Genomic DNA, 26,356 nt, shown 5'->3' with positions numbered 1-26,356 from the left:
GATAATGAAGACAGCAACCATGTACTCAGGAATGTTCTCTGGGGAAAGGCTGATTAATGATGATATAGTCAGTTCCAAAAAATTGTTATTTAGATTCATCACTTAAACTACAACAGTGTATTTTCCAGAAAGGGCCTTGAGTTCTGTGGCCTCAATATCCACTTTATATCTCTGTATTGACTCAAAATCCACTTTTTTTCAAATGAAATCTCTCCTGAGATGGGATAAATTCCAAATGTTTGGATGATTTCATCTAAAGCATGGAATAAGGTATGGAGGGATATTGCAATTGATCCATATCAGAAAAGAGTACAGCTACAATAAGGAATATCATTTGTCTGTTCTGCTGAGTTTTTCCTGACACTGTCTCCATTGATGTGACATCCTATATGTATCCTTTTAGTAAGAGAAAATCTTAATAAACATCCATCCCAGTTACCTAGTAGAAGGAACTCTAAATTCAGTATTTCCATTGCCTCATAGCTTTAAAAGAAAACGTCTCTTAGGCCTTGCTGAGTCTTCAATCGCTTTCCTTCCCAAGGTAACTTTTTGTTCTGAGTGATGGCATCTTCTAAAATTGCTGTTCTTTTAAACTTTTGTAAGGCTTCCTTGCCATCATGCATCCTGACAGAGAAGTTACACTTTTAATGTTCCTTTCAGTATCAAAGTACCACCTTTAACAATTTCAGGTATAGAAATTTTATATTCATAAGATGCTAGAGCCAAATGTTTTTCTTAAATTTAAATAAGTAGCAGTTATTGTGAAACAAAGGGAAATAAAAAAAGAAAAAGCATTGTTTCCCAGATGATATGTATTTGACTAAGCAAGAACTTACTGACAAAAAACTATAAGTAGTTACAACTTTTTTCAAGTTTCCAACTTTAAACTTTTGCTATTGTAAATTAAGAAATTCTGAAGTTAGAGTAAATGAGCACTTCTTTTTAACTTTTTAACACACAAAGAATGCCCATGGACGAAGGGAGTATTTTTTTTTCAGCCATCAATTTGTATTAATTTTCTTGGGTTCCATTATTCACTAGGTTCTAATGACAGTGATAATGACTAATGTAACAACAGGCTTTGTGAGAAAAAAAATTAATTCCAAGTCTATTTAAACAAAATTAAGGAATAACCACAGAAATATTCAATGTTGAAATCAGAAAATAAATAAATAATGATCTCATCCAGCCCCCTTCTTTTACATATAACTAATTTAAGACTTGAGGGAAAAATTATTTGCTCAAGAATGTCCCAGCTATAATAAAGAAAAAAAATAGGTTAAAATATATATATATGTATATATATAAGTATATATGCATATATATAATCAAAATATCAGTAATATTGATCTGATACATCCTTAGACTTCTAAGGACACTGACTCCATTCTCCATTTCATTTTGCTGGAGTCAATCCTATAGTGATTTCATTACAATTTCACTGCATATTTTAAAAATTCAATTTATTTCATAAACACTAAGTAACAAAGTTAGAGATTTCATTTATAAAAGTATACCAATTCATCAATGGAGATTTCAATGTATTCATATGTTTCAGTAAAAGCTGAACTTTAATAGAGGGAAATATTTAAGTTAATGTTTATATTTATGTAACACGTTTTGTTCAATTTACCTCAGATATTAATAGGAAATTAACCAAACTAAATGTTATTTTTTTCAAAATCTTTCCAGGTTTTCCCCTTGTCTAACTGCATTCTTTAGTTTCTCATTCAAATATTATACCATCTAAGACTAAAGGTGTAAAGATCATACAAGGTGATCCACCTTCAACTATTTGTGTAATTGATCTATGTACACTAGAAAATTTGAATAGTTCAACTAAATAATGAAATTAATCCTGTGACCTTAAAGGCAGTGTTTAGAGTAACAAAAAGCAAATTTGACATGGTAAAGTGTCTTCTTGACTAGCTACAATTAGTTAAATAATTTTTATGCTTATGTAACCAAATCACAGTTATGTTGAGGTCGGACATTACACAATCAGTCATGAGCATGATTGAAAAGGAATATGCACATATTAGAACACATCAAAAGGCAATCACCATTTCATTAGCATCTATTGAATTGGCACAGGTCAGTAATATTATGAGCAAAATAAAACACTAAGATCCGTATTTGATATGTACCAGTACATGTTGGTAGAGTTTTTTTTTAAAGAAATGATTTTCTAATGATGAATGTTGGAGGGGATGCGGGAAAACGGGGACACTGATGCATTGTTGGTGGAGTTGTGAACGAATCCAGCCATTCTGGAGAGCAATCTGGAATTATGCCCAAAAAGTTATTAAACTGTGCATACCCTTTGATCCAGCAGTGTTTCTATTGGGCTTATACCCCAAAGAGATACTAAAAAAGGGAAAGGGACCTGTATGTGCCAAAATGTTTGTAGCAGCCCTGTTTGTAGTGGCTAGAAACTGGAAAATGAATGGATGCCTATCAATTGGAGAATGGCTGGGTAAATTGTGGTATATGAATGTTATGGAATATTATTTCTCTGTAAGGAATGACCAGCAGGATGAATACAGAGAGGCTTGGAGAGACCTACATGGACTGATGCTAAGTGAGATGAGCAGAATCAGGAGATCATTATACACTTCGACAACGATATTGTATGAAGATGTATTCTGATGGAAGTGGATTTCTATGACAAAGAGACTTAACTGAGTTTCAATAGATAAATGATGGACAGAAACAGCTACACCCAAAGAAGGAACACTGGGAAATGAATGTGAACTATTTGCATTTTTGATTTTCTTCCCGAGTTATTTTTATCTTCTGAATCCAATTCTCCTTGTGCAGCGGGAGAACTGTTCGATTCTGCAAATATGTATTGTATCTAGGATATACTGCAACATATTTAACATATATAGGACTGCTTGCCATCTTGGGGGGGGGTGGAGGGAGGAAGGGGAAAAAACGAAACATAAGCGAGTGCAAGGGATAATGTTGTAAAAAAATTATCCTGGCATGGATTCTGTCAATACAAAGTTATTATTAAATAAAATAAAATTTAAATTAAAAAAAAAAGAAATGATTTTCATATACTTCAAGACTGGTTGAAGTGTGGAAGAAAGTAAGGTTTCCCATGAAAAAGATGAGTAAAAAAGAGGTAATTGTGATAAAGATACGATTAATTATTTAGATAATACTAGAGAGTCAACTAAAAATTATAGAAATTATTTAATAGATTCAGTAAAGAACAAAATAGTAAATAAAACCCACGAAGATAATGTGCCTATATATTGCCAACAAAACTCAGCAGAATGGAATAGAACACAAAATTTCATTCAAATTACCACAAAATGCATAACATATCTAGACATCTACTAACAAGGACAGACAGTAATTTTGTGATTGTAATTGCAAAACAATCTTTACAGAAATTAAGAAAGACAACTTGCTCATTATTTTGCCATATTAATTTAAAAATAACAATATTATATAAATTAATTTGAACATCTGGTCCCTTGCTAAACAATTACCAAATGATCATTTAGTAAAATCATACAAAGTTATAACAAAATTCATCTAAAGGAATTAAAAAATGGGAAATAAAGGAATCTAGTATGATCTTCACTGAAACTAAACTGAAAAATATATTGATCACCAAAACAATGTAGTATGGATTTTTTAAAAATGGAAAAGTTGGTAATTTGATTAAGTATGTATAAGTCAAAATCAACTGAGACAATGTTATGGTGTTTGCTAAACCTAGTGAAACGAACTACCACAGGTAAAGTTTTGATAAAACTAGTTAGGAATATGGAAAAAGAATTAAGAAACACTATGTTTAGATCAATAGCTTGCACCATTTATTAAAAGAAGTGTCAAGTGAATACATGATCTAGACATTCAAAGTTATGCCATAAATAAAATAGAAGAAAGAAAACAAACAAGAATAATAATATCATAATAATAGGTTTGTGGTTGTTTGTGCAACCTTAGTTTTATAATATTCTTTACATAAGAATAGATTTTGAAGATTTTGTATTTCGCATTTAAAAAAAAGAAATATAAAATGTTGAAGGGAATGTGAGGAAACTGGAACATAAGTACATTGTTGGTGGAGTTGTGAGATGATCCAACCATTCTAGAGAGCAGTTTGGAACTATGTCCAAAGGGCTATCAAACTGTGCATACTTTTTGATTCAATGGTGTCTCTATTGGGTCTGTATCCCAAACAGATCACAAAAAAAGGAAAGGGGGCCATATGTGCAAAAATGTTTGTAGCAGCCCCTTTTGTAGTGGCAAGGAAATGAAAATTGAGGGAATTCCCATCAGCTGAGAAATGACTGCATAAGTTATTGAACGTTATGGACGTAATGGAATACTATTGTTCTATAAAAAATGATCAGAAGGGTGATTTCAGAAAGGCCTGGAGAGACTTACGTGAACTGATGCTAAGTGAAGTGAGTAGAATTAAGAGTACATTGTACATAGCAACAACAAGATTATGAAATGATCAACTATGATGAATTTGGCTCTTTTCAACAGGCCAATTCCAATAGACTTGTGATGAAAAAAGCCATCTACATCCAGAAAGAGGACTATGGGGATTAAATGTGAATCACAACATAGTGTTTCACCTTTTTTGTTGTTTGTTGCTTTTTTTTCTTTCCCATTTTTCCTTTTTGTTGTGATTTTTCTTGTGCAGCATGATAAATATGGAAATATGATTAGAAAAATTGCACATGTTTAACCCATATTGTATTATTTACTATCTAGGAGATGGGGGATAAGAGGAAGGGAGGGAGAAAAATTTGGAACACAAAGTTTTGCAAGAGTGGATGTTGAAAATAAACTGCTACTATCAAAAAAACAAAGACAAAAAAGGAAAAGAAATATAAAATGTGTTGACATAATTTAGATGTAAATACCATCCATAAAAACTATTCTAGAAGATAGGGGGAAAGTAAATCAACATTTATAGTAGGTCTCTCTGTTTTGTATGATTAAATGGTCACACATATAATCGATGACTTTAAAAAGTAATGATTGAAGAGAAATTCTAGTATATGTCTATCATGTAATTGTGTTCCATTTAACTGGGTTGCTTTTTGTTTGTGTGCAAAATATAGGAATTCACATGCACACACACACACACACAAAACCAAGGCAGAGCTATTTGAAAACTAATTATATCTGAATTTAGATTATATAACTATCAAAGACAAATTTATAGAACTTCCAAACTATCTGTTGAAGAGAAAATTGAAAGGAGTATAATCTGTTCTTTAGAAAAATCAATAACTTATCATAGATTGATTCAGGTGCAGGTTCTCTGTATCTAAACAAGGGAATAGTGTTAATGTCTCTTCTATATTTTGCCATATTCAGGTCATGCAGCAGAAACTGAAATTTTCCCTCAATGGGTAGTTTAGAGACTTTCTTTGGAATGTCCATAAAATTAATTGAAAGAATTAAGAACAAAACTTTAAAAATAAATTTATAACTATTTTGAAGGGTTTGACAAAACCACTGTAAGAAATATTTACATATAATCAACTTGAAAACTAAAATGTTCAAGCCAGATTTTGCCAGAATGTAAATATTTGAGTGTTTATTTCAATGGCTAAATTTACTGAATTAAAGTTAAGAATGGGTTAAAAGTTCATTTTTACTTAGGCCTGGGAGGAAAAAGTAGGGATAGAATAATCAGTTATTACTGTTAACAATAGGGATTAAACAGAAAAGTGTGAGATCTTAATGAGAAATTCCCATTTCTTTAAGTTTTGTGCCATACTTTAATCATAATTCTTTCCAATATAAAATCATAATATTGTTAACTTAATATCTAAGAAAAAAATACAATTAATTTTGGTTATAGGTAAATCTGATTTTAGTTAACTCTGCCTCTATAAGAAGCCTAGCATTTATTGGCCACTACTCAGGAGTTGCTCTTATATTTAATTGTGGCAGAAATTTAAATTATGGATAGTATATTCACTGTAGGAGAAAGAGTCTCATAATCATTAGCTTGATAAATGCAATCCTATAGTGAAAGTTGTACTCAAAGATAAATAGAAAGAAAAACATCTAAATGAATTTTGAAATGAGTCTTAAAGCTAAACTATGGAATATTTGAAATTTCAAAGGAAACAATCTATTTTCTAATTTTACTCTTTTGGATAGAATATAATGATAAAACAATATTAATATTTTGCAAACTATGTGGACTATTATATATCCAATTAATCAGCTACCAAATATTTTACAAAAACCAAGATCATTGAAAAAACTTTCAGGACCAACAATAATTTGCACCATATTAAAAAAAACTTTCATTATTAAATTTAAAGTTTCCCCTGCTAGGCAAAAATAAAAGATTAATGAAATAGCATGAGAAAAAATTTTACAAATTGACAATATTAAATTTCTGTTGATCAGTTGTAATACTGTAATAAGAATGTAGTTGTTTCTAAGTAGCTTGAGGAGGAACTCTGGGTAGAATGGGCTTCAGGAACTTGAACTCATCGGTCCCTGAACCACTGGTGAGACACACCTCATATTGGTAGTTCTGGGACAAGGTCCCTGTTCTGCTGACATCCAAAAGATGGTTTGGGAAGGGGTTATTTGGATCAAATTGACTACAATCTGTGGCATCTCTTTTCCTCTTCCATAGGCGAATAGCAATAAACATAATAATAGAGACCAGAAAAAGAAAGGAGATAAGTGCTAAAGAAATGATCAAGTAAATGGTGAGGGAATCAATCTGGACCTGTTCCTTGGGTGCATCTGAGAATTGCAGGTAGGGCTCAGAGAAGCCCTCCACCAATAGTACATTCAGTGAGGCCACAGTAGACAGAGGTGGCTCCCCATTGTCCTTCACCAGCACCAAAAGCTTCTGTTTAATGGCATCTTTGTCACTGATGGGCCTTGCTGTGTGAATTTCCCCATTGTGGGCCCATAAAGTGAAGAGACCTAGGTCTGTGGCCTTGAGCAGCTGATAGGAAAGCCAAGAATTTTGCCCTGAATCCATATCTACACCCACCACTTTGGTGACCAGGTAACCTGGTTCTGCAGTTCTGGGCACTAGATCATTGCAAGGAACTGTGCCATTCTGTAGGGGATATAGCACAAAAGGAGAGTTATCATTCTTATCTAGGACCACAACCTGAACTAGAGCTTGGTTGCTCAGGGGTGGGGTGCCTCCATCAGTTGCCCTTACAGTGAATCGGAAAGCTTGGATGACTTCATAATCCAGGGATCTCAGGACATAGAGATTTCCATTATCGGAATTAATGGAGACATAGGAGAAGAGGGGCAGGTCTCCAGCTTTAGGAGACTGAAAAGAATAAGTTACCTTAGCATTGGTCCCTGAATCCCTATCACTGGCCTTCACAGTGCCAATGTGGAGGGCAGGAATATTATTCTCCTGGAGATAGAAGGTGTAGGCTGACTGAGTAAACTCTGGAGGATTGTCATTGACGTCAGAAATTAGTACAGTGATGTTGCACTCAGTTTTGAGCCTCGGAATTCCCAGATCCGTGACTGTAATGGTGATGTTGTACTCGACCCTACTTTCTCTATCCAAGGAGCTCTGTGTTAACAGGGTGTAAAAGTTGTCAATAGATGGTTTTAAGAAGAAAGGGACATTTCCCTCAATAGAACAAACCATGTGTCCATTTTCTCCCGAATCTTGATCTCGAATCTTAAAAACAGCTACCACGGTCTCAGGTGAATTCTCAGGGATAGGACTGGTAAATGACGAGATGACTAGTTCTGGGGCATTATCATTCACATCTGTCACTTGGATCACAACAGTACATTTTCCTGAAAGGCCCCCACCATCTGTGGCTTCAATATCCACCTCGTACGATTTAATTGCCTCAAAGTCTAGTTCTCTTCTCATTTTAATTTCTCCTAAAGTGGGATTTATTTCAAACGTATTTACAATTTCTTCGGAGCCTTGAAAAAATGAATATGATACTTGCCCATTACTCCCTATATCCACATCTGTAGCAGAGACCGTGACTACCAGGGAGCCGATGGGGCTATTCTCCGGGATCTGAACCTCATACTGAGCCTGGGAAAAAATGGGAGCATTGTCGTTGATATCCACAACCAGGACTCGGATTTGAGCTGTTCCAGACCGAGGTGGGGATCCACCATCCAATGCAGTAAGAGTTAAAGTGACTTCGGGCTGCACCTCCCTATCCAGGGTTTTCTCCAACACCAGCTCCGCGAACTTCCTGCCACCACCGCGAGCATGGGTTTGAACGTGGAAATAAGAATTAGGACTGATTGTGTAGTCCTGAACACTATTGCTCCCTATGTCCAAATCTTGCGCAGTTTTCAGAGAAAACAGAGACCCGGATGGACTATTTTCAGGGACATTGAGAAGCATTTCATTGTTCGGAAAAACAGGCGAATGGTCATTTATATCTTGGACCCGGAGTTCAGCGCGAACTATCTGAAAGGGTTTTTCCAGTAAAATCTGAAAAGATAGCAGACATGGCTCCTCCGGACCACACAGCTGCTCCCGGTCTAATTTTTCTTTCAGGAGCAGATCCCCACTTTCCAGGTTAAGCTGTAAATAATGCCGATTGTCCTCAAAGAGGACGCGGGCCCCGCGGGCCGACAATTCTCCTCTCTCCAGCCCCAAAGTCTCTGCCACATTAGTCACAAAGGAACCGACCTCCATTTCCTCCGCCACAGAAAACCTCCCTGTTGCTGAGGCCGCCTCACAAACCCACAATAAGATAACAAAACATATCACTTGCCTGTTAGGCTTCATTGTGTCCTGTATGCGTGGTCCTTTCAGTCAAAGAAATTTTGCCTTTTCTTTCTAATTCCAATTGCCAAGCGTGGGTTGCTGTCTCAGGAAGCCGGGTTTGAGCTCTCTGCTCCTCCTTACAAAGCGTCCTCTTGTATGAGTTTTTTTCTCCTCCAATTCTGCTTTTGTTCGGTTGGAAAGCTGGGCTCTTCCTTGCCTTCTTAACCTGCAGCGCCACCAGGTGCCTTAAAGAATAACTTCATCTTTTCCCATAACACTCCTCATAAAAGAACTAAGGAGTTGCTCAATTAGTGAAATTTGGGAGAGAAAGATTAGAATTGTGATTTATTATCTTCTGTGAATACTGGTAATTGATAGATGTGGAAAATGATTATATTACCTCTATTAACCTACCAGGCCATATTACAACCAGTTGTATTCACTTTATCATTATTATAGATCGTCTATATTCTTAAAACAAAATAAAATTCCATTCTTTGTGCAATAGTCATTTGCTCCTTTAAAGTTTGAATTTCTAATAAATATTAGGTATCCCTTTATTGTTGTTGTTCAACTCCAACCCTTCACGATTCCATTTGGGGTTTTCTTGGCTAAGATAGTGGAATGGTTTGCCATGTTTGTATTTCTATCAAATATTAGGTATCCCTTTATTGTTGTTGTTCAGGCGTATTCAACTCTTCATGATTCCATTTGGGGTTGCTGTCTCAGGAAGCTGCGGTTTGGGCTCTCAGCTACTCCTTACAAAGTTTCGCCTGGACCGAGTTTATTTCCCAACTCTACTTTAATTCTGATAGGAGTTGAGTTGCACACGGAGCCTTTTTTACCTGCATAGTCGCCAGGTATCTGAAACGATAACTTAATATTTTCCCATAAAATCTATATATGAAAGAAATTTAAGTATATATATATAGCGAGAAAAGTCGCAAAAATGAATTGGGGGCAGAACTATGTTATTTATATTTAGTTCATGTGAATATTACAATTGTAAATCTTTACAAATGTTTTGCTATCTATGGTGACAATGCGAACTCTCTGGATAAGTTGAATCGCATTTGCAAAAATCATTAAGGTAGGTCACATATACTCTAAAAATAGATATCGAATTGGAGGGGTAACACGTTTTCAATTTATGATTTAAAATTTCTCAGAGTCATTTTCATCTTCAAAGTATTTCAAGTACTCATGATTGCCCACAAATAAAGGTTGGGTTTTTCCCCCCCACAGGAATTTAGGACACAGTCTACTGAGGCAAGTGATTTTTTCAGTCAGTAAGATGACAATATAGATTAGTTTTTAGGATTCTGCAGAGACTATGTCAGGTGTTATGCAATGAATAATACTTAAGAAACAGTAGACAGGGTACTTGCTTATAGAAGCATTTTAGAGATTTTGAGGTAACATTTACAGGATGAAGAGACAATTTTAAAACTTTATTCTCCTGCTCAACCAGCTCTTACAGGAAGCAAAATGAACCACTTTCCAAATGGTATAGGAGACAGGTAAAATTAGATGGAATAGTCATTCCCTCTTCTGAGATGAAAAAAGACATGGGCATATAAGATTTTTAGAAATAAGAATTTTTTTTGAATTCTTGCTAATAGTATTTCTAGCACTTATGTAGTACTAAGTTTCTCTAAGACTTTTACATATGTTTTGTCATTTGATCCTTACAACTCTGTGAGAATTGTTTATTATTACAATTTTACTGATAAAAAAGCTGAGGCTGAGGAATATGAAATGACTTGTTCATGTCACACTGCTAGCAATTGTCTGAGACAGAATTTAAATTCAGGTCTTTCTGATTTCAACATTAGCATTCTATATATTATGTCAACTAGCTGCCATAATACATGATAATGTATCCTCAAAAAAATCAAATTGTCTTCCCTTTGATGCTAGAGAATTATACAATGAAAAATATCACCAAATATTGTAGACCTTGAAGATAGTCAGCTATAGATTGCTCAAGTTGTAAAGGACCTAATTTAGCAAAATCTTATGGCCTACTCATGATTTTTGGTATGCTTTCAAACTTTTGAAGATTTTGTAATGATCTAAAGGTCTGGCCTATGACCTGGATAAAGTATACAACTTTTATATCACAACCATTCCATCTGCTCAAAGACATAGTCATTTTTCCTCAGAGGAAAATGAATAGAAGGCTTGAAAGTTTCTCATATTTTTGGTTTTCAGAATGCTGTATATATACTCAGCTGCCTGTATTTATGAGGGAAGCAATTGATTCTAGGAACTGATATCTAGAATTCAAATTCAATGTGTCAGATAAGATTAAAAAGGGGGGGTTAATTTTTTTTTCCTGAGGCAGTTGGGGTTAAGTGACTTGCCCAGGGTCACACAGCCAGGAAGTGTTAAGTGTCTGAGACCAGATTTGAACTCAGGTTCTCCTAACTTCAGGACTGGTGCTCTATCCACTGCACCACCTAGCTGCTCCAAAGCGGGGTTAATCTTGGGTATCCAATTTTATTAGTCTGTCTTGAATCAATATGAAGATCCTGTTCATAATAGCAAATTCAGCACTATCATTCTCCAGCAAACAGTAAATTCAACACTATCATTCTCTTTAAACTTTAGAAGTTTATCTTTTATAAACACTCAGCATTAGCTAATGATATCTTTAATCATTACTTTGGCCTCATATGATTATAAAAATTGTCTCATAAATGAAAATTCATCACACAGAATAAAACAGAGATTTGTTGGTGTCATAGTTCCCTATAAAAAATACTCCTTCTTCTGCAAAATTCAGCTTGTTATTGAGGATGACAGATTCCAGTTGTCTCAAGCCATTATTTCCTTCTCCTCCTCCTCCTCCTCCTCTTCCTCCTCTTTCTCCTCCTCCTCCTCTTCTTCTTTTTGCTGAGGCAATTGGGGTTAAGTGACTTGCCCAGGATCACACAGCTAGGAAGTATTAAGTGAATGAGGTCAGATTTGAACTTAGGTCTTCCTGACTTCGGGGCTGCTGCTCTATCCATTGTGCCACTTAGCTGCCCCAGGCAAGCCATCATCTTCTGTAGAAGATCATGGTTTCTAAGTTCTTCAAGTCTTCACTATCTGCCCCCACCCTACCCCATACATACAATGTATGAAAAAATATATTGATAACAACTCTCCTATAATCTCAAATATTAAGGAGTTGCCTAAAGCTCACAGAATATGGGTGAGTTGTCCATAGTCATATAGCTAATAAATTCCAGGAATGAAATTTGAAGCCAGCTCTTTTTGACTCCTTATCCAACACTTTCTATCTGCTATGCCATGCTGTTCCCCACATATGAACATTGAAACCTTTTGATAGATCATGTTCTATTGCTGCTGAAGAACTGAGAATAGATCAAAAGCACTAGGCTATTTTGAAGAATGGCATGCTTTTAAAAAAATTATTTTCATTGCATAGCAAAAATTGTCAACATAAGAAAAAGTAAATAAACATATAAAAAGAAACAAAACTTTATCTTAAACCTTTAACAGAACTAAATAAGTTTAAAAGCATCAAATAACAAGAGAAAATTATTTTGCTTTTTTCCTCTTTCAAGGATTGTCCAAAATTGTCCTGTATTTGACCAAGAATACTCTTCTCATGGTTCTATATGGGCTTTAAAACTATTTCACATCCTTAATCTTGTAATGATTCCATAAAAATGGTTTGTTTTTCCCCCTCATCTTTTGATAATAAAGATATTTTGGATTGATAATAGGGGAACTTGTTTGGATAATGTCATTCTAAAAGTATGAAAAATATCCAACATCATTAATGTACTAGCATCTTTCAAAGGAGAAAAACAAAAGTTTGTATCAAATTATAAAATAGGAATATTATGATATTATGGTATATATAGTTATATGATCACACTTTAACTGCTTCAAAAAGCCAAAAACAAATTTACAGACTTCAAACTAATTGATTATATATATTATAATTACTAGGATAACTAAATACTCATTTCAATTATGAAGCCTAGGAACAACATTTGGTATAACCTATTAGTCAAGATTATAAAGTGTAATTTTTTTTTGAGGCATGGAAATTGGATGGCTTCAGACTCTCTGGAGGTGAAAGTTTCCTAGTGATTTCTCATCCCACCCAGTTTCCATCCACAGTCATTGCCTTAGTGACCAGGTAATCAGATTCTGCAACCTGGGGCACCAAGTCATTGAAAAGAGTTTTGCCATTCTGATGTGAATATAACATGAAAAAAGATCTATGGTTCATGGTCCAGAACTACAAATGCAACCATAGCCTGGTTGCCCAAGACTGAGGAACCACCATCATATATTCTCAAAATGAACTGGAACATCTGATTGGCTTTATTATCCAAGGATTTCGGAGGATAAAGTCTTTGTCTGATTTAATGAGGATCTAAGCTAAGGAGGGGTGGGGGAGAGGGGTGTTGTCCTACAGTCTCAGGAAGCATCACAGAGTAAGGAACTTTGGAATTGGTCTCCAAGTCCTGTCACTGATGCCAACAATGTAGAGGGGAAAATTGTTGTCCTCCTAGAAGTACACAATGTAGACTGAGTAAAGCATTGTCATTTATATCAGAAATTATCACTATGAGGCTTAGCTCAGTTTTGAGATTTGAGAACCCCAAATTGAGGACAATAGTGCTCAGTCTTACTCTTCCTATATATTGATCTCCTGGTTAACAAGAAACAAATATTCTCAACTGGTATCGGTATAAAAAAGGGGTCTTCCCAAATAGAGCAAACCATATTTCCATGATCTTCTGATAAGCTTTTCAAGATCTAAGTTCATATGTAAATAACTTAATTACAACTTAAAAATCTCTCTTCTTGAGGTTGTCAAATAACTAACAAAATGATAAAAATCACTGTCAAAAAAAGAATGCATTTTTTCAGAAATACCATTACCATCTGTAGCTTCAATATATTTTCCTATTACTGACTAGTCCCAAAATTTAACCACTTTTTCAATTAAATTTACCGTTTCTGAATTTCATCAGAATCATAGAAAATACATAAGATATTTTTTGATGATTTCTTACATGAAAATCTTTAGCAAATATGGTGACAGCCAAGGAATCTATAGGGCTATTATCAGGGACTTTAACTCTATTTAACATCTAAATACAAAAGTGTTGTCATTAACATCCATAACCAAAACCTAGAATTGAATAATCTCAAAGGTAGGTAGGGATCCACCATTCACAGCCATGATAATAATTCTTTTAATTTTAATTTTAATTTTAATCTTTTTTCATGAGAATAATTCTAACTTTAGCTTGTTCATAACAGTCCAACACTTTGTCCATTATGAGTTCCAGGTGTTTTGCCTGTCAGTGCTGCAGTAATTTGAATGTGAAAATGTGAGTTGGGGTATTTCTGAATCCAGTTGCTTCTTACATCCCTTCAGCTTTCCCAAACAACCATCCCCGTAGATTTTCAGAAGCAATTTAGGATCCTTTTAGAATGGGAAATGGTCATTTATGTCTCACATCTGCAATTCAGCCTGGAAAGAACTAGAAAGATCTTACATTGGGGTCAAGCAGCATCTCCTGGCTCAGTTTTTTTTCTTTTATGATGGATACCTGTTCTCATAATCGAACTGCAAATACTGCCTGCTATTCCTTCTCTCTCTTTTTTAAAGAATGAGTATGTTATGTTGTGATCCACATTCATTTCCTACAGTCCTCTCTCTGGGTGTAGATGGCTCTCTCCATCACAAGATCATTAGAACTGGCATCAATCATCCCATTGTCGGAAAGAGTCATGCTCACCAGAGTTGATTGTCGTATAATATTGATGTTGCATTGTATAATGATCTCCTCATTCTGCTCATTTCTTAGAATCAGTTCATGTAAGTCTCTCCAGGCCTTTCTAAAATCTTCCTCTTGATTATTTTTTATAGAACAATAATGTCCCATAAGAAATAATGTTTCATATTTCATAACTTATTCAGCCATTCTCCACCTGATGGGCATGCACTCAGTTTCCAGTTTCTTGCCACTACAAAAAGGGCTGCCACAAACATTTTTACATATGTGGGTTCCTTTCCTTCCTTTAAGATCTCTTTGCGATATAGGCCCAAGAGAAACACTGCTGGGTCAAAGGGAATGCACAGTTTGATAACTTTCTGAGCATAGTTCCAAATTGCTATTTGCTATTCTCAAAAAGAATCTTCCCCCACTCCTCCCACATTACCTATAATGGGCATCATTCTTCTTCTCCTCTTCCATTGAAAGATGTTTGAGCCCACTCCAACCATAAAGAATAAAACTTGGAAAAAAACCGTTTTTTCTGTTTAATTGCCTCTCTTTCAGGTACCATTATAAGTGGACTTAGCTCTGCTTCACACAACTAACTTAGCCTACAATGGTGCTTTCAGTCCTCACACAGCGGGCCGTATTAAATTTCTGGAAAACCGGAAGTGACATGCTATTCCTAGTGCTTTACCAGGATTGTGAGTTGTACCATAGAAATTTAGGGGAGTCAGATCACGGTGCTACAAGGCTCTATTCTATAATGGATGTAAAGCATTCGTAAAACTTAAATTTTATTTTAAAAATTGTAAAGTTCTATATAAATACCAATCACTATAGTCATAATGTATAGTTAATAGTCTGGTGATGACTTCATTTTCTACATCTTCTATTATACTTTTTCTGAGGTCAAGTGACATTTCTAGAATAACAAAGGAGTATGCTGATAAATATTTAACAACGAAGCTGGAGAGAAGGAAAGAATGAAATATGCATACCTACACACACACTTACCCATATTACACACACACACACAAACACACACACACACACACACACAGACTTTTCAACTTAAATTTGAATGGTTAGCACTTAAAAAAAAAATCTAGACAATGAAGAAACCAATAATCCAAGACTTCATTTATAGCAATTGCTGATTTCTAAGGTATAAATACACACAATAAAAATTTAACAGTCATCCCTACCAAGCTCATAGGAGCTGACTACAGCACAACTCTATCCTAAGTTTAGGTCCTCCAAAAATTTTTTTTATCTCCTTCACCAGTGATCAGATTGAACTCCATTTGCTCTCAGAAACATTTCCCTTGGTTATATGTAGTGAATGAGGGCTCTTCTTGAGCTAAACTTTCAGCTATACTTGCTATTTTAAAATTTCATGCGTCACTTGATGGCTCTTCATTTTGTTTCACTGTGATCATTATTGTACTACTGTACATTACTCTAATTTATTTCATATAAGACAATGTGAAAATACGATAAAATAGGAAGTAGCCTTATTGATCCTGAATGTTAATGATAGTTCTTATTTTTATAGTACTTTAAGATTTGAGAAAAGTCTTACATGACCAATTTTGTTTTATTGTTACAATAATCCTGTAAGATAAGTACTGCCATTATCCTAATTTTACACATCAGGAAACTGAGATTCATAGAGAATGTGACTAAATATTTTATACCTAATTGTTAATGCTTCTATTATAAAAAAGAAAAGAAATCTTCAGTCAAAATGATTACCTGATTTACAGCAAGAAGTAGTGTTTCAAAAAATAAGTGTAAACCAATAAATATCTACAAGATGTGGTGATTAATTGACTTCTGGTAGAAAGAAGACTCTAAATGATATCAGACTCTCTAGTTTTCAACACAAATGTTAGAAATAGGAACAAATGCTTGCACACAACAGTTTGTAAAGGTCAATTAGATAATATAAAAATGACACAATAATTATCCATTTTGGTAGCATATTAAGACATATTTTTAAAGACATGCATAAACTTTTCTCTGTTCTTTAAAGTTAAGGCAATATTTTTTTCATATTCTAGTTGTTTAATAAGAATAATAGGGCAACAAATTGTTAATACTGTAATAGATGTTAGATATGATCTAGGCCAACATAATTTTTTCATATAAAGAAATTGAGGTGCACAGCAGTGCCAAAACCAGCTTTATTGAAGAAAAGAAGGATAAAATTTAAATGTGGATTGTTTACATTTCAAAAGAAAAATTTAGCAGACAACTGCAGAACTTTTGTTGTGAAATTAGAAGCAGAAGAACAAAAAGAGCATTATACATGACAACATCAATTTTATACGACGATCAACTCTGATGAAAGTGACTCTTTCCAACAATGAGATGATTGATATCAGTTCCAATGATCTTATGATGAAGAGAGCCATCTACACACAGAGAGGACTGTAGGAACTGAATATAGACATAACATTGTCACTCTTTTTGTTGTTGTTCACTTTCATTTTGTTTTCTTACTCATTTATTTTTTTTTAATCTTATTTCTCTTGTGCAGCAAGAGAATTGTATACATATATTTATACATATTGGCTTTAACATATTAACATAGTTTAACATGTTTAATATTAACATGTTAATATTGAATTGCTTGCCATCTGGTGAGGTGGTAAAAAAAAAAGGAGAAAATCTGAAACACAAAGCTATGCAAGAGTCAATGTTGTCAAATTATCCTTGCTTATGTTTTGAAAATAAAAAGCTTTAGAGAGAGAGATTAGAAGCAAAATTTTTCAATATCTACAGGATGTTACTTCATTTCTAATACTAATGCAAATGAGAGGATACAACTGTGAATATGAAATTTGCATACAAGTTATATATTGAATTTCTTAAGGAAGAAATTAGAATGAGTGTGTAAAACTGATGGGGAGGAAAGACATTCAAAGTCTGTCCTTAAAACTGTATTCTAAGCGTAGTTATTCTAAGATGCTGGATTGTTCTCTGCATCATTCCCAGATTTTTGAAGAGGAAAACTGGGAATAATTGGCTTTAAGAACTTGAACTCACTTGTCCCTAAATCATTAGTCAGAGACACTTCATATTTGTAACTCTGAGACAAGGTCCCAGTGCCACTGACATCCACCAAATGGCTCTGGAAGGGAGCACTGGATAGAAAGTGACTATTTCCTTTATTAGTCTTTCTTTTCCACAGTCTTATGGTGATAAACATAATGATAGAGACAAGAAATAGAAAAGACACTGAAGCCAGAGAAATGACCAAGTAAAGAGTGAGGGAGTCATTTTGGATCTGCTCCTTATTCGAGTCTTGGATCTTCACATATAGTTCTGAGAAGCCATCCACCAGGAGCACATTTAGTGTAGCCATTGTGGAGAGAGCTGGCTGCCCATTGTCTTTCACCAGCACCACAAGCCTCTGCTTGATAGCATCTTTGTCACTGATGGGTCTAGTTGTGCGAATTTCTCCATTGTGGGCCCACAAAGTGAAGAGACCTGGGTCTGTGGACTTGACCAGCTGGTAGGAAAGCCAGGAATTCTGTCCCCAGTCCCTATCCACAGCTACTACTTTGGTAACCAGGTAACCTGGCTCTGCAGTTCTGGGCACTAGATCATTGCAGGGAGCTGTGCCATTCTGCAGGGGGTACAGAACAAAGGGAGAATTATCATTCTCATCCTGGACCACAATCTGAACCAGAACCTGGCTGCTCAGTGATGGAGAACCACCATCAGCTGCCCTCACAGTGAACTGGAAAGTTTGGATAGCTTCATAATCGAGGGATCTCAGAGCATAGAGATGACCATTGTCTGAGTTGATGGAGATGTAGGAAAAGAGGGGCAGTTCTCCAGTCTCTGGAGGCAGGAGAGAGTAGGTGACTTTGGCATTGACTCCTGAGTCCCTGTCACTGGCACTGACACTTCCAATGTGGAGGGCAGGACTGTTGTTCTCCTGCAGGTACAATTTGTAGACTCTCTGAGAAAACACTGGAGGGTTATCATTGAGATCAGAAATCAATACTGTGAAATTGTACTCGGTTTTGAGCCTAGGAGACCCCAAGTCTGTGACCGTAATAGTGATATTATATTCTTCCTTGTTCTCTCTGTCCAGTGCTCCATCTGTTACCAACGTATAGAAATTTTCAAAAGAAGGTTTTAGGGCAAAGGGAAGATCATCTTGGATGGAGCAAACTATTCTTCCATTTTCCCCAGAGTCTACATCTGATACGCTGAAAACGGCAACAGTTATCTCAGGCGAGTTCTCTGGGATGGAGTTGGTAAATGAGGACATAATCAGCTCCGGAGCGTTGTCATTTAAATCCTTCACTTGAACAACTATAGTGCATTTTCCAGAAAGGCCTCCACCATCTGTGGCCTGAATATTTATTGTGTAAGAATGAATTGACTCAAAATCCAGTTTCTCTTTTAGACGAAGTTCTCCGGATTTTTCATTTAATTGGAAGGTTTTACGAATACGTTCAGATGCACGAAATAACGAATAGGAAATCTCTGCATTATTTCCCGAATCTAAATCTTTAGCTGAGACTGTAGCAACTAGGGAACCCGTAGGGCTGTTCTCAGGAAGTTGAACTTCATACCGGGAATGAGAGAACACAGGGGCATTGTCATTGATGTCCATTACCAACACTAGGATTTGGGTACTCCCAGACCTGGTTGGGGTTCCCCCATCCACTGCAGTGAGAGTTAATCTAAACTCGGGCTGCTCCTCCCGATCCAGGGGTTTATCCAGTACTAGCTCTGGGTATTTCCGGCCTTCTGAGTCCTCTCGAATTTGAATGTGGAAATGAGAGTTTGGGCTGACCGTGTAGTTCTGGAGACTGTTGTTCCCTACGTCTAAATCCTGCGCATTTTCTAATAGAAACACAGTCCCGGGGGAGGTATTCTCGGGGATTTTTAGGATTGTCTCAATGTCTAGGAATACTGGCGAATGGTCATTAACGTCTTGTATCTTAAGCTCAGCGCGAACGACCTGAAAAGGGTTTTCCAGTAAGATCTGAAAAGGTAGCACACAGGGCTCAGTCGGACCGCACAGCTCCTCCCGATCCAATTTTTCTCTCAGGAACAGATCCCCTGTTTTAGGATTCAGCTGCAAATACTCTTTGTACCCTTTGAAAACAGCTCTGGCCCCCCGATTTGACAACACTCCTACCTCCAGTCCCAGAGCCTTTGCCACATTGGCCACAAAAGAGCCTCTCTCCATCTCCTCCACCACCGAAAACTCCAGTTCTGAGGCCGCCCCAGACACACCCAGCAGAACAAGGAAAAAAAGAACTTGCCTTTGCTGCGGAAGAATCCTCCTTTCCTGCTCCATAGTTTCTTTAGTCCCGCACTTCTCAAACCTCTCAGCTCTATTACAAACGCAAACGGTAACCAGAAGCTCCACTTTTGTGTAGCTGGATGGGAAAGCTGATCCCTTTCTCCAGATGGAATTAACAAAGCTTCTTCTCCGCTTCCCAAATGTCGGATTCTGGTCTCCCTTTCTGGGTAATTGGAGAATTCGCGGAGTTTTCTGCGTTCTTAGTCTGCAGCGCCACCACGCGTTCATTATTTTTCTCAAAGTAGATGTCTTAAGCACCTCGTACCAGGTATCATCCTTCTCATTGTATTTTGTAGTACAAATGGTATATAGCTTCATTTTTGCAGGGATATACATATAATTTTCATAACCATACACAACATTGTCCCATACCATGCACATGTTTCTAAAAGTTGGCAATAAAGAATATCTAACCTGCAAAAGAAAAGACTTAGACCAAAAATAAAATAAAATAAAATAAAACAAAACAAAAACCAATACTCAATTTTTCAGTACTAAGAGGGACTACTTTTGAGATCAAGAGGCAGACACAGAGAGTAAATGATAAAGAGTGGATAGACCAGGGAGAGGGAGGGAGAAAGAAAGTGGCACTATCCAGACTGAAGACAGCTGATGCTTCCTATTGCGCTCAAGTCTGTGAACCTATAAAACGAAAAATATAAAACATTCCCTATCTATTATTTCTGGTAATCAAAGATCTTTCCTCTTCACAACTCAAATGGTGGAAAGGCTCTGCGATCAAAGGTCTCTTTGCTACCAGACTTTAGATATCACCGTTTTATCATTCAGTATTTACCACCCAAAGCCTTTAGTTGGCTCAGTTGACAGGAGTGCCAGGCCTGGAGTCAGGAAGACTGATCTTCCTAAGTTCAAATTTTGCCTCAAGACAATTTGAAGCTGTGTAACCCTAGACAAGGAACTTAACCCTGTTTGTTTCAGTTTCCAGATTTGTAAAATGAGCTAGAGAAAGAAATGTGAAATTATTCTAGTATCATTACCTAGAAAATCCCAAATGGGACCAGAAAGAGGCAGATATCACTGAACAATAACAATACCACCTAGGAAACTGACACTCTGGCAATGAGGGCTCAGGTCAAAATAATGTTTCCTAGGAAAAGGAAGGTTCCTAGGTGGAAGGTTCACCATAGACTGAGTGTGGGCAATAGATGATGATTTCAGCCAATTGGTCTAGAAAGGAGGAGAATCTGGCAAATGGAACTTCATTTCTTAGACAATAACTTTTATAGGAATGTTGGGAGGCAGGATTTCTTAAGAGATAAGAAATTAAAAAAAAACAAACATTATTTTAGCATCTTAACACCTGGCACAGCAGAGAGAAGAAAACATAGACAAGCAGTGCAATTTTAAAAATAATATTAAATTCATAATATGTGCATTTTAAAATAAAATATAAATAACAGAGATTTGGGATTTTATGTACAACAATCTTTTCTCTTTTATACGTAATTTTTGGTGTTTGTTAAGACAGAAATAAAGTGCTTAAAAATTTTAAACCCTAAACCAAGAGAAATAGAGAAAGACAGGGACACAAAAAGAGAGACTGAGACAGAGACAGGGAATAATTCTGAAATAGCTTTTAATTTTGTTCCTTTCCTCTACTACCAAGAAGACAATGACTTTGATTTACAAAATTGCTAATTTGCTAAATCAATTTTTAAAACAACCAGAAGAGCAAAAGGGAAGAAAAAAGAAAAAGAATAAAATTCAAATGCAGTATATACCAATCCTACTGTTAATGTTAAGACACTGAAAACACCCCCTCCATCCCACTTTCACACTCTCTATTTTAGGTTTTAATGATGTAAGATCATAGATCTAGAATTGCAAACAACAGGATCATTTTTAAGTGGAAATGTTACTCCCAAAAAGAGACAGTATGGCTTAAGAGAAAACCTGTTTAATTGGAGTCAGGAATGAACAGTAAAAAAATTTCTCTTTTGATGTTTATTACTTATGTGACCATAATTGAGCCACTGAATATTTGTGTGCCAGAGGCTCTTCTCTATCAATTGTCTATTAAGTCATTGGTGAGTTGTTCCTCAATTTGAAAAAAATCACCCATCTTTGTGCATCAGCTCATGAAAAGAAGAAAAGTGCTTGAATCCCATTGAATCCCAATTAACATTGAATTCCAAATAGTGATAGAGTGAGATATGGTTTATTATCTTAATCTATCTTTTAAAATAATAAAAATGTTTTTGCAGGTTAAAGGATAAAGTGACCTCAAATAAATACAACTTTCTTCTACTTTCAAATTCAAGTGATAATATGTTCTGTAAAAATTAAAAATGTGTCATAAATAGTATTTCTTCAAAATTGAACATTGATTGAACACTGAGTTGAAAAATTAGGAAAACCTTCTGAGTCAGACATTCCGTAATAAAATGCAGAAGAGGTATGTATGAAGTCTCTCCAAGATCTCAAACAGATATTACAAAAGCATGAACATTGTCCAAAATGGTGACACTCATGAAGTGGAATGTTCCTTCATATTGAAAAATTATTTAAATAATCAAAAGAGAAAACAAAGTCATAGTTATTTAAACTTATTTTCAGGCCCTGAGGGGAGAAAATAATAACCATTTATTAATACTTATTATTTGCTAAGTACTGTGCTAAGAACTTTATAAACATCTCATTTGAACCTCACAACAACCCTGCAAGGTAGAGGACTTCATGCAAATGATGCAAATATTCAAATCTATGGAACTAAAGAGGAAAAGTGGCATAAACACATACAAAGTAGCTCATAAAGATGACTTTAAAGAACAATAACAACAGGCATGACCCCACTTCTTCAAATTTATATTGAGAATGTGTAAAGATTAGAAATCATCATAAATGAGCAATGTCATTGGAATATTCAATGATGAGAAGTCTTCATTTAGTATTTCCCAATTGTCTCCAAACCAGCACATAGTCTTTCTTTTTTTCACATACTCTTTCTTCACAAGAATTTACCATATAATTTTTTCATTCCTTCATGAAGATGTGTTATACCAATTTTTTCATCAATCATTAGTTCTTTATTAGACCTTGTTTTTTAGACATTGTTTAGGGAACTGACATCAGAAACAACAAATAAGAATATTTTCAGTGATGTCAATGCAACACTTAAGAACAAAATCCAAGCAAATAGCTTCAATCTTAATTTTTTTTAAGTATATGGTAAATTATAAAAATTACAGGGCCACAGCTAATAAGTTACAAGATTATCACTGTTCTCTGAAGATCTTAAATGTTAAAAGTGGTGGAGAGTAAATAAGAGGAGAAAAATCCCCCCGAAGGTCAGAGTAGATGCTTAGAATGCCCTTCAAGAGAACCACAATTATTTTTATTGTCATAATAAGAAAGAATGCTTGGTAAACATTCTTTTGTTAGTCATACAGGAAAGGATAAGTCTGAGTGAGAGTAAGGAGTCACAATCAAATTTGAGCACTTGAAAAACATTGGCTGAATTACTTGACTAAGAAATGTTAACATTTGAATTTTAAATGAGAAAGGGAACATATGGTGGTCCACTTATTAAAAAAATTAATAGGGTATAATTTTAAGATGTAAGGGAACAAAAAGAGAAGAGAAAGATTTACAGGGAAAGAATGCAGGGAGAAAAGGAAAATATGTGTGTAGGATTGGAATGGAAATTTAAAACCTTATGACAAAATGTAAAAGTATGGAATATTACTCTTTTCATGCTATAGGAAGACAAGCAACTAATGAAAGAGGAAAGGGAAGGATGCCATAAAACCTAGCCTCTATGTATTGTAGCACATATCAAATCCTAAGTAAAGCAAAAGCTATTCCTTAAAGCTGAGTTTTCAATCGAGTTTTCATTTACTTCCAAAGTAGGAAGGGTGGAAATAATTGGCTTTAGGAACTTAAATTCACTGGTTCCTGAGTCACTGGTCAAACACACCTCATACTGGTAACTCTGGGACAGAGTTCCCGTCCTGCTGACATCCACCAAGTGACCTGGGAATGAGCTATTTGAAGTTATTTGATTAATGACAGTGGTATTCTTCTTTCTCTTCCACAGACAAATGGCAATGAACATAAAAACAGAGACCAGAAAGAGGAAGGAGATAGAGGCCAGGGAAATGACTAGGTAGGTGGTTAGGGAATCAGTTTGGACCTGCTCCTTAGATGCATCTGGTAGCTGCAAGTAGGGCTCAGAGAAGCCATCCACCAGAAGCACATCTAGTGTAGCCATTGTAGACAGAGATGGCTGTCCGTTATCCTTCACCAGCACTACAAGCCTCTGCTTGATGGCATCTTTGTCACTGATGGGTCTTGCTGTGCGAACTTCCCCATTGTGGGCCCACAAAGTGAAGAGGCTTGGGTCTGTGGACTTGAGTAGCTGGTAGAAAAGCCAAGAATTCTGTCCCCAGTCCCTATCCACAGCTACTACTTTGGTAACCAGGTAACCTGGCTCTGCAGTTCTGGGCACCAGATCATTGCAGGGAGCTGTGCCATTCTGCAGGGGGTACAGAACAAAGGGAGAATTATCATTCTCATCCTGGACCACAATCTGAACCAGAACCTGGCTGCTCAGTGATGGAGAGCCACCATCAGCTGCCCTCACAGTGAACTGGAAAGTTTGGATGGCTTCATAATCCAGGGATCGCAGAGCATAGAGATGACCATTGTCTGAGTTGATAGAGATGTAGGAGAAGAGGGGCAGTTCTCCAGTCTCTAGAGGCAGCAGAGAGTAGGTGACTTTGGCATTGATTCCTGAGTCCCTGTCACTGGCACTGACACGGCCAATGTGGAGGGCAGGACTGTTGTTCTCCTGCAGGTACAATTTGTAGGCTGTTTGAGAAAATACAGGAGCATTATCATTGACATCAGAGATGAGCACTGTGATATTGTGCTCGGATTTGAGTCTCGGGGAGCCCAAGTCCATCACTGTAATAGTGATGTTGTACTCAGCCTTGTACTCTCTGTCCAGTGCTCCTTCTGTTACCAATGTATAGAAGTTCTCAATGGAAGGTTTCAGGGCAAAAGGAAGGTCATCTTGGATGAAGCAAACCATCTTTCCATTTTCCCCAGAATCCAGATCTGAAACCCTGAAGACAGCAACCACTGTCTCAGGAGAATTTTCTGGGATGGGATTGATAAGTGAAGATATGGTCAGCACTGGAGGATTATCATTCAGATCTGTCACCTGAACAATAACAGTACATTGTGCTGAAAGACCCCCACCGTCTATGGCTTGGACATTTATAATGTAAGATTGAATTGATTCAAAGTCCACATTTTCCCTCAAGTAAAGTTCACCTAATTTCTCTTTAAGGTGAAAAGTTTTACGAATGTTTTCAGAGGGATACAAAAATGTGTAAGATATTTCTCCATAATTCCCTGCGTCTAAATCTGTGGCAGAAACTGTGACAACCTTGGATCCAATGGAACTGTTTTCAGGGATGTGAATGTTATATTGAGACTGAGCAAACACTGGTGCGTTGTCATTGATATCCACTACGAGAACTCGGACTTGGGCAGTTCCAGACCTTGGTGGGATTCCCCCATCCACTGCAGTGAGAATTAAAGTGACCTCAGACTGCTTCTCCCGGTCCAATGTTTCATCCAGAACAAGCTCTGGATATTTCCTGCCCTCATTGCTATCTCGAATTTGAATATGGAAAAGTGAATTGGGAGTGAGTATGTAGTTCTGGATACTGTTGTTTCCTACATCCAAATCTCTAGCACTTTCTAGCAGAAATACAGTCCCGGGTAAGGTGCTCTCAGGAATTTTCAGGAGCATCTCAGTTTCTAAGAACACTGGGGAATGATCATTAATGTCTTGTATCCGTAATTCAGCCAGAATAATCTGAAAGGGATTTTCTAGTAAGATCTGAAAAGTCAGCACACAGGGTTCAGCCGTTCCACACAGCTCCTCTCGATCCAGTTTCTCTCTCAGGAGCAGATCCCCAGTTCTACGGTTCAGCTGCAAATACTCTTTGTTCCCTTTGAAAGAGACCATGCCTCCCCGATCTGACAGCTCCCCTACCTCCAGGTCCAAGGACTTTGCCACATTGGCCACAAAAGAGCCTCTCTCCATTTCCTCCACTACAGAAAACTGCTCCGGCTCCGAGGCCGCCCCAGACACACCCAGAAGAACAAGGAGAAAGAGAACTTGCCTTTGCTGAGGAATCATCGCTCCTTCCTCTATTTTTGATCTCCTCCTCTCAACCACTGTGTCCTAGCGCAACTGCAAACGACAATTCGAGGCTATAACTTTCCTCAGTCTGACTGGTATCTCAGAAATACGAGGCGCCCGAACCCTTCCTTTAGCTCGTTAAGAAAGCTCCTCTTCTTGACTGATTCAGCACTGTTTTCTGGGAATTGGCGTATCCGCTGATCTTTTCTGCGTCTTCTTAGCCTGCATCGCCACCATGCGGTTCATCATGATCCCAGAATGTAGTTTAAATAATCATGCCAGATGCCCTGTCTTGAATATCTTTATGTCTTTCAACGGGTCTCTGGCTCGTTCTTTACAAGAGAATC

At 36.5% G+C, this 26,356-nt stretch overlaps 3 protein-coding genes across 3 annotated transcripts; all 3 read right to left on the bottom strand.

Annotated features, from left to right (window-relative positions):
* Window positions 1-6,219: 6,219 nt before the first annotated feature.
* On the bottom strand, window positions 6,220-8,933 carry LOC127550024 (protocadherin beta-15-like). The gene has a single exon (XM_051978592.1). It carries the CDS (start codon window positions 8,756-8,758, stop codon window positions 6,440-6,442), a length of 2,319 nt encoding a protein of 772 aa, XP_051834552.1. The 5' UTR covers window positions 8,759-8,933; the 3' UTR covers window positions 6,220-6,439.
* Window positions 8,934-16,652: 7,719 nt separating this feature from the next.
* Window positions 16,653-19,991, bottom strand: LOC127550023 (protocadherin beta-2-like). Its single transcript, XM_051978591.1, has one exon. The coding sequence runs from the start codon at window positions 19,823-19,825 to the stop codon at window positions 17,462-17,464; it is 2,364 nt and encodes a 787-aa protein (XP_051834551.1). The 5' UTR covers window positions 19,826-19,991; the 3' UTR covers window positions 16,653-17,461.
* A 1,413-nt stretch (window positions 19,992-21,404) lies between these two features.
* LOC127550018 (protocadherin beta-2-like) lies at window positions 21,405-26,329 on the bottom strand. The gene has a single exon (XM_051978587.1). The coding sequence runs from the start codon at window positions 26,004-26,006 to the stop codon at window positions 23,634-23,636; it is 2,373 nt and encodes a 790-aa protein (XP_051834547.1). The 5' UTR covers window positions 26,007-26,329; the 3' UTR covers window positions 21,405-23,633.
* Between the last annotated feature and the right edge of the window lie 27 nt (window positions 26,330-26,356).

Source organism: Antechinus flavipes, chromosome 2 (assembly GCF_016432865.1).
Source record: "Antechinus flavipes isolate AdamAnt ecotype Samford, QLD, Australia chromosome 2, AdamAnt_v2, whole genome shotgun sequence".
NCBI lineage: Eukaryota > Metazoa > Chordata > Mammalia > Dasyuromorphia > Dasyuridae > Antechinus > Antechinus flavipes.
Note: the sequence above shows the minus strand (reverse complement) of the source record. Positions and strands in the feature narration are given on the sequence as shown.

Excerpts from the sequence above, each read along its gene's own strand:
- LOC127550024 (XM_051978592.1), bottom strand. The coding sequence starts at position 8,758 with ATGAAGCCTAACAGGCAAGTGATATGTTTTGTTATCTTATTGTGGGTT.
- LOC127550023 (XM_051978591.1), bottom strand. The coding sequence starts at position 19,825 with ATGGAGCAGGAAAGGAGGATTCTTCCGCAGCAAAGGCAAGTTCTTTTT.
- LOC127550018 (XM_051978587.1), bottom strand. The coding sequence starts at position 26,006 with ATGATTCCTCAGCAAAGGCAAGTTCTCTTTCTCCTTGTTCTTCTGGGT.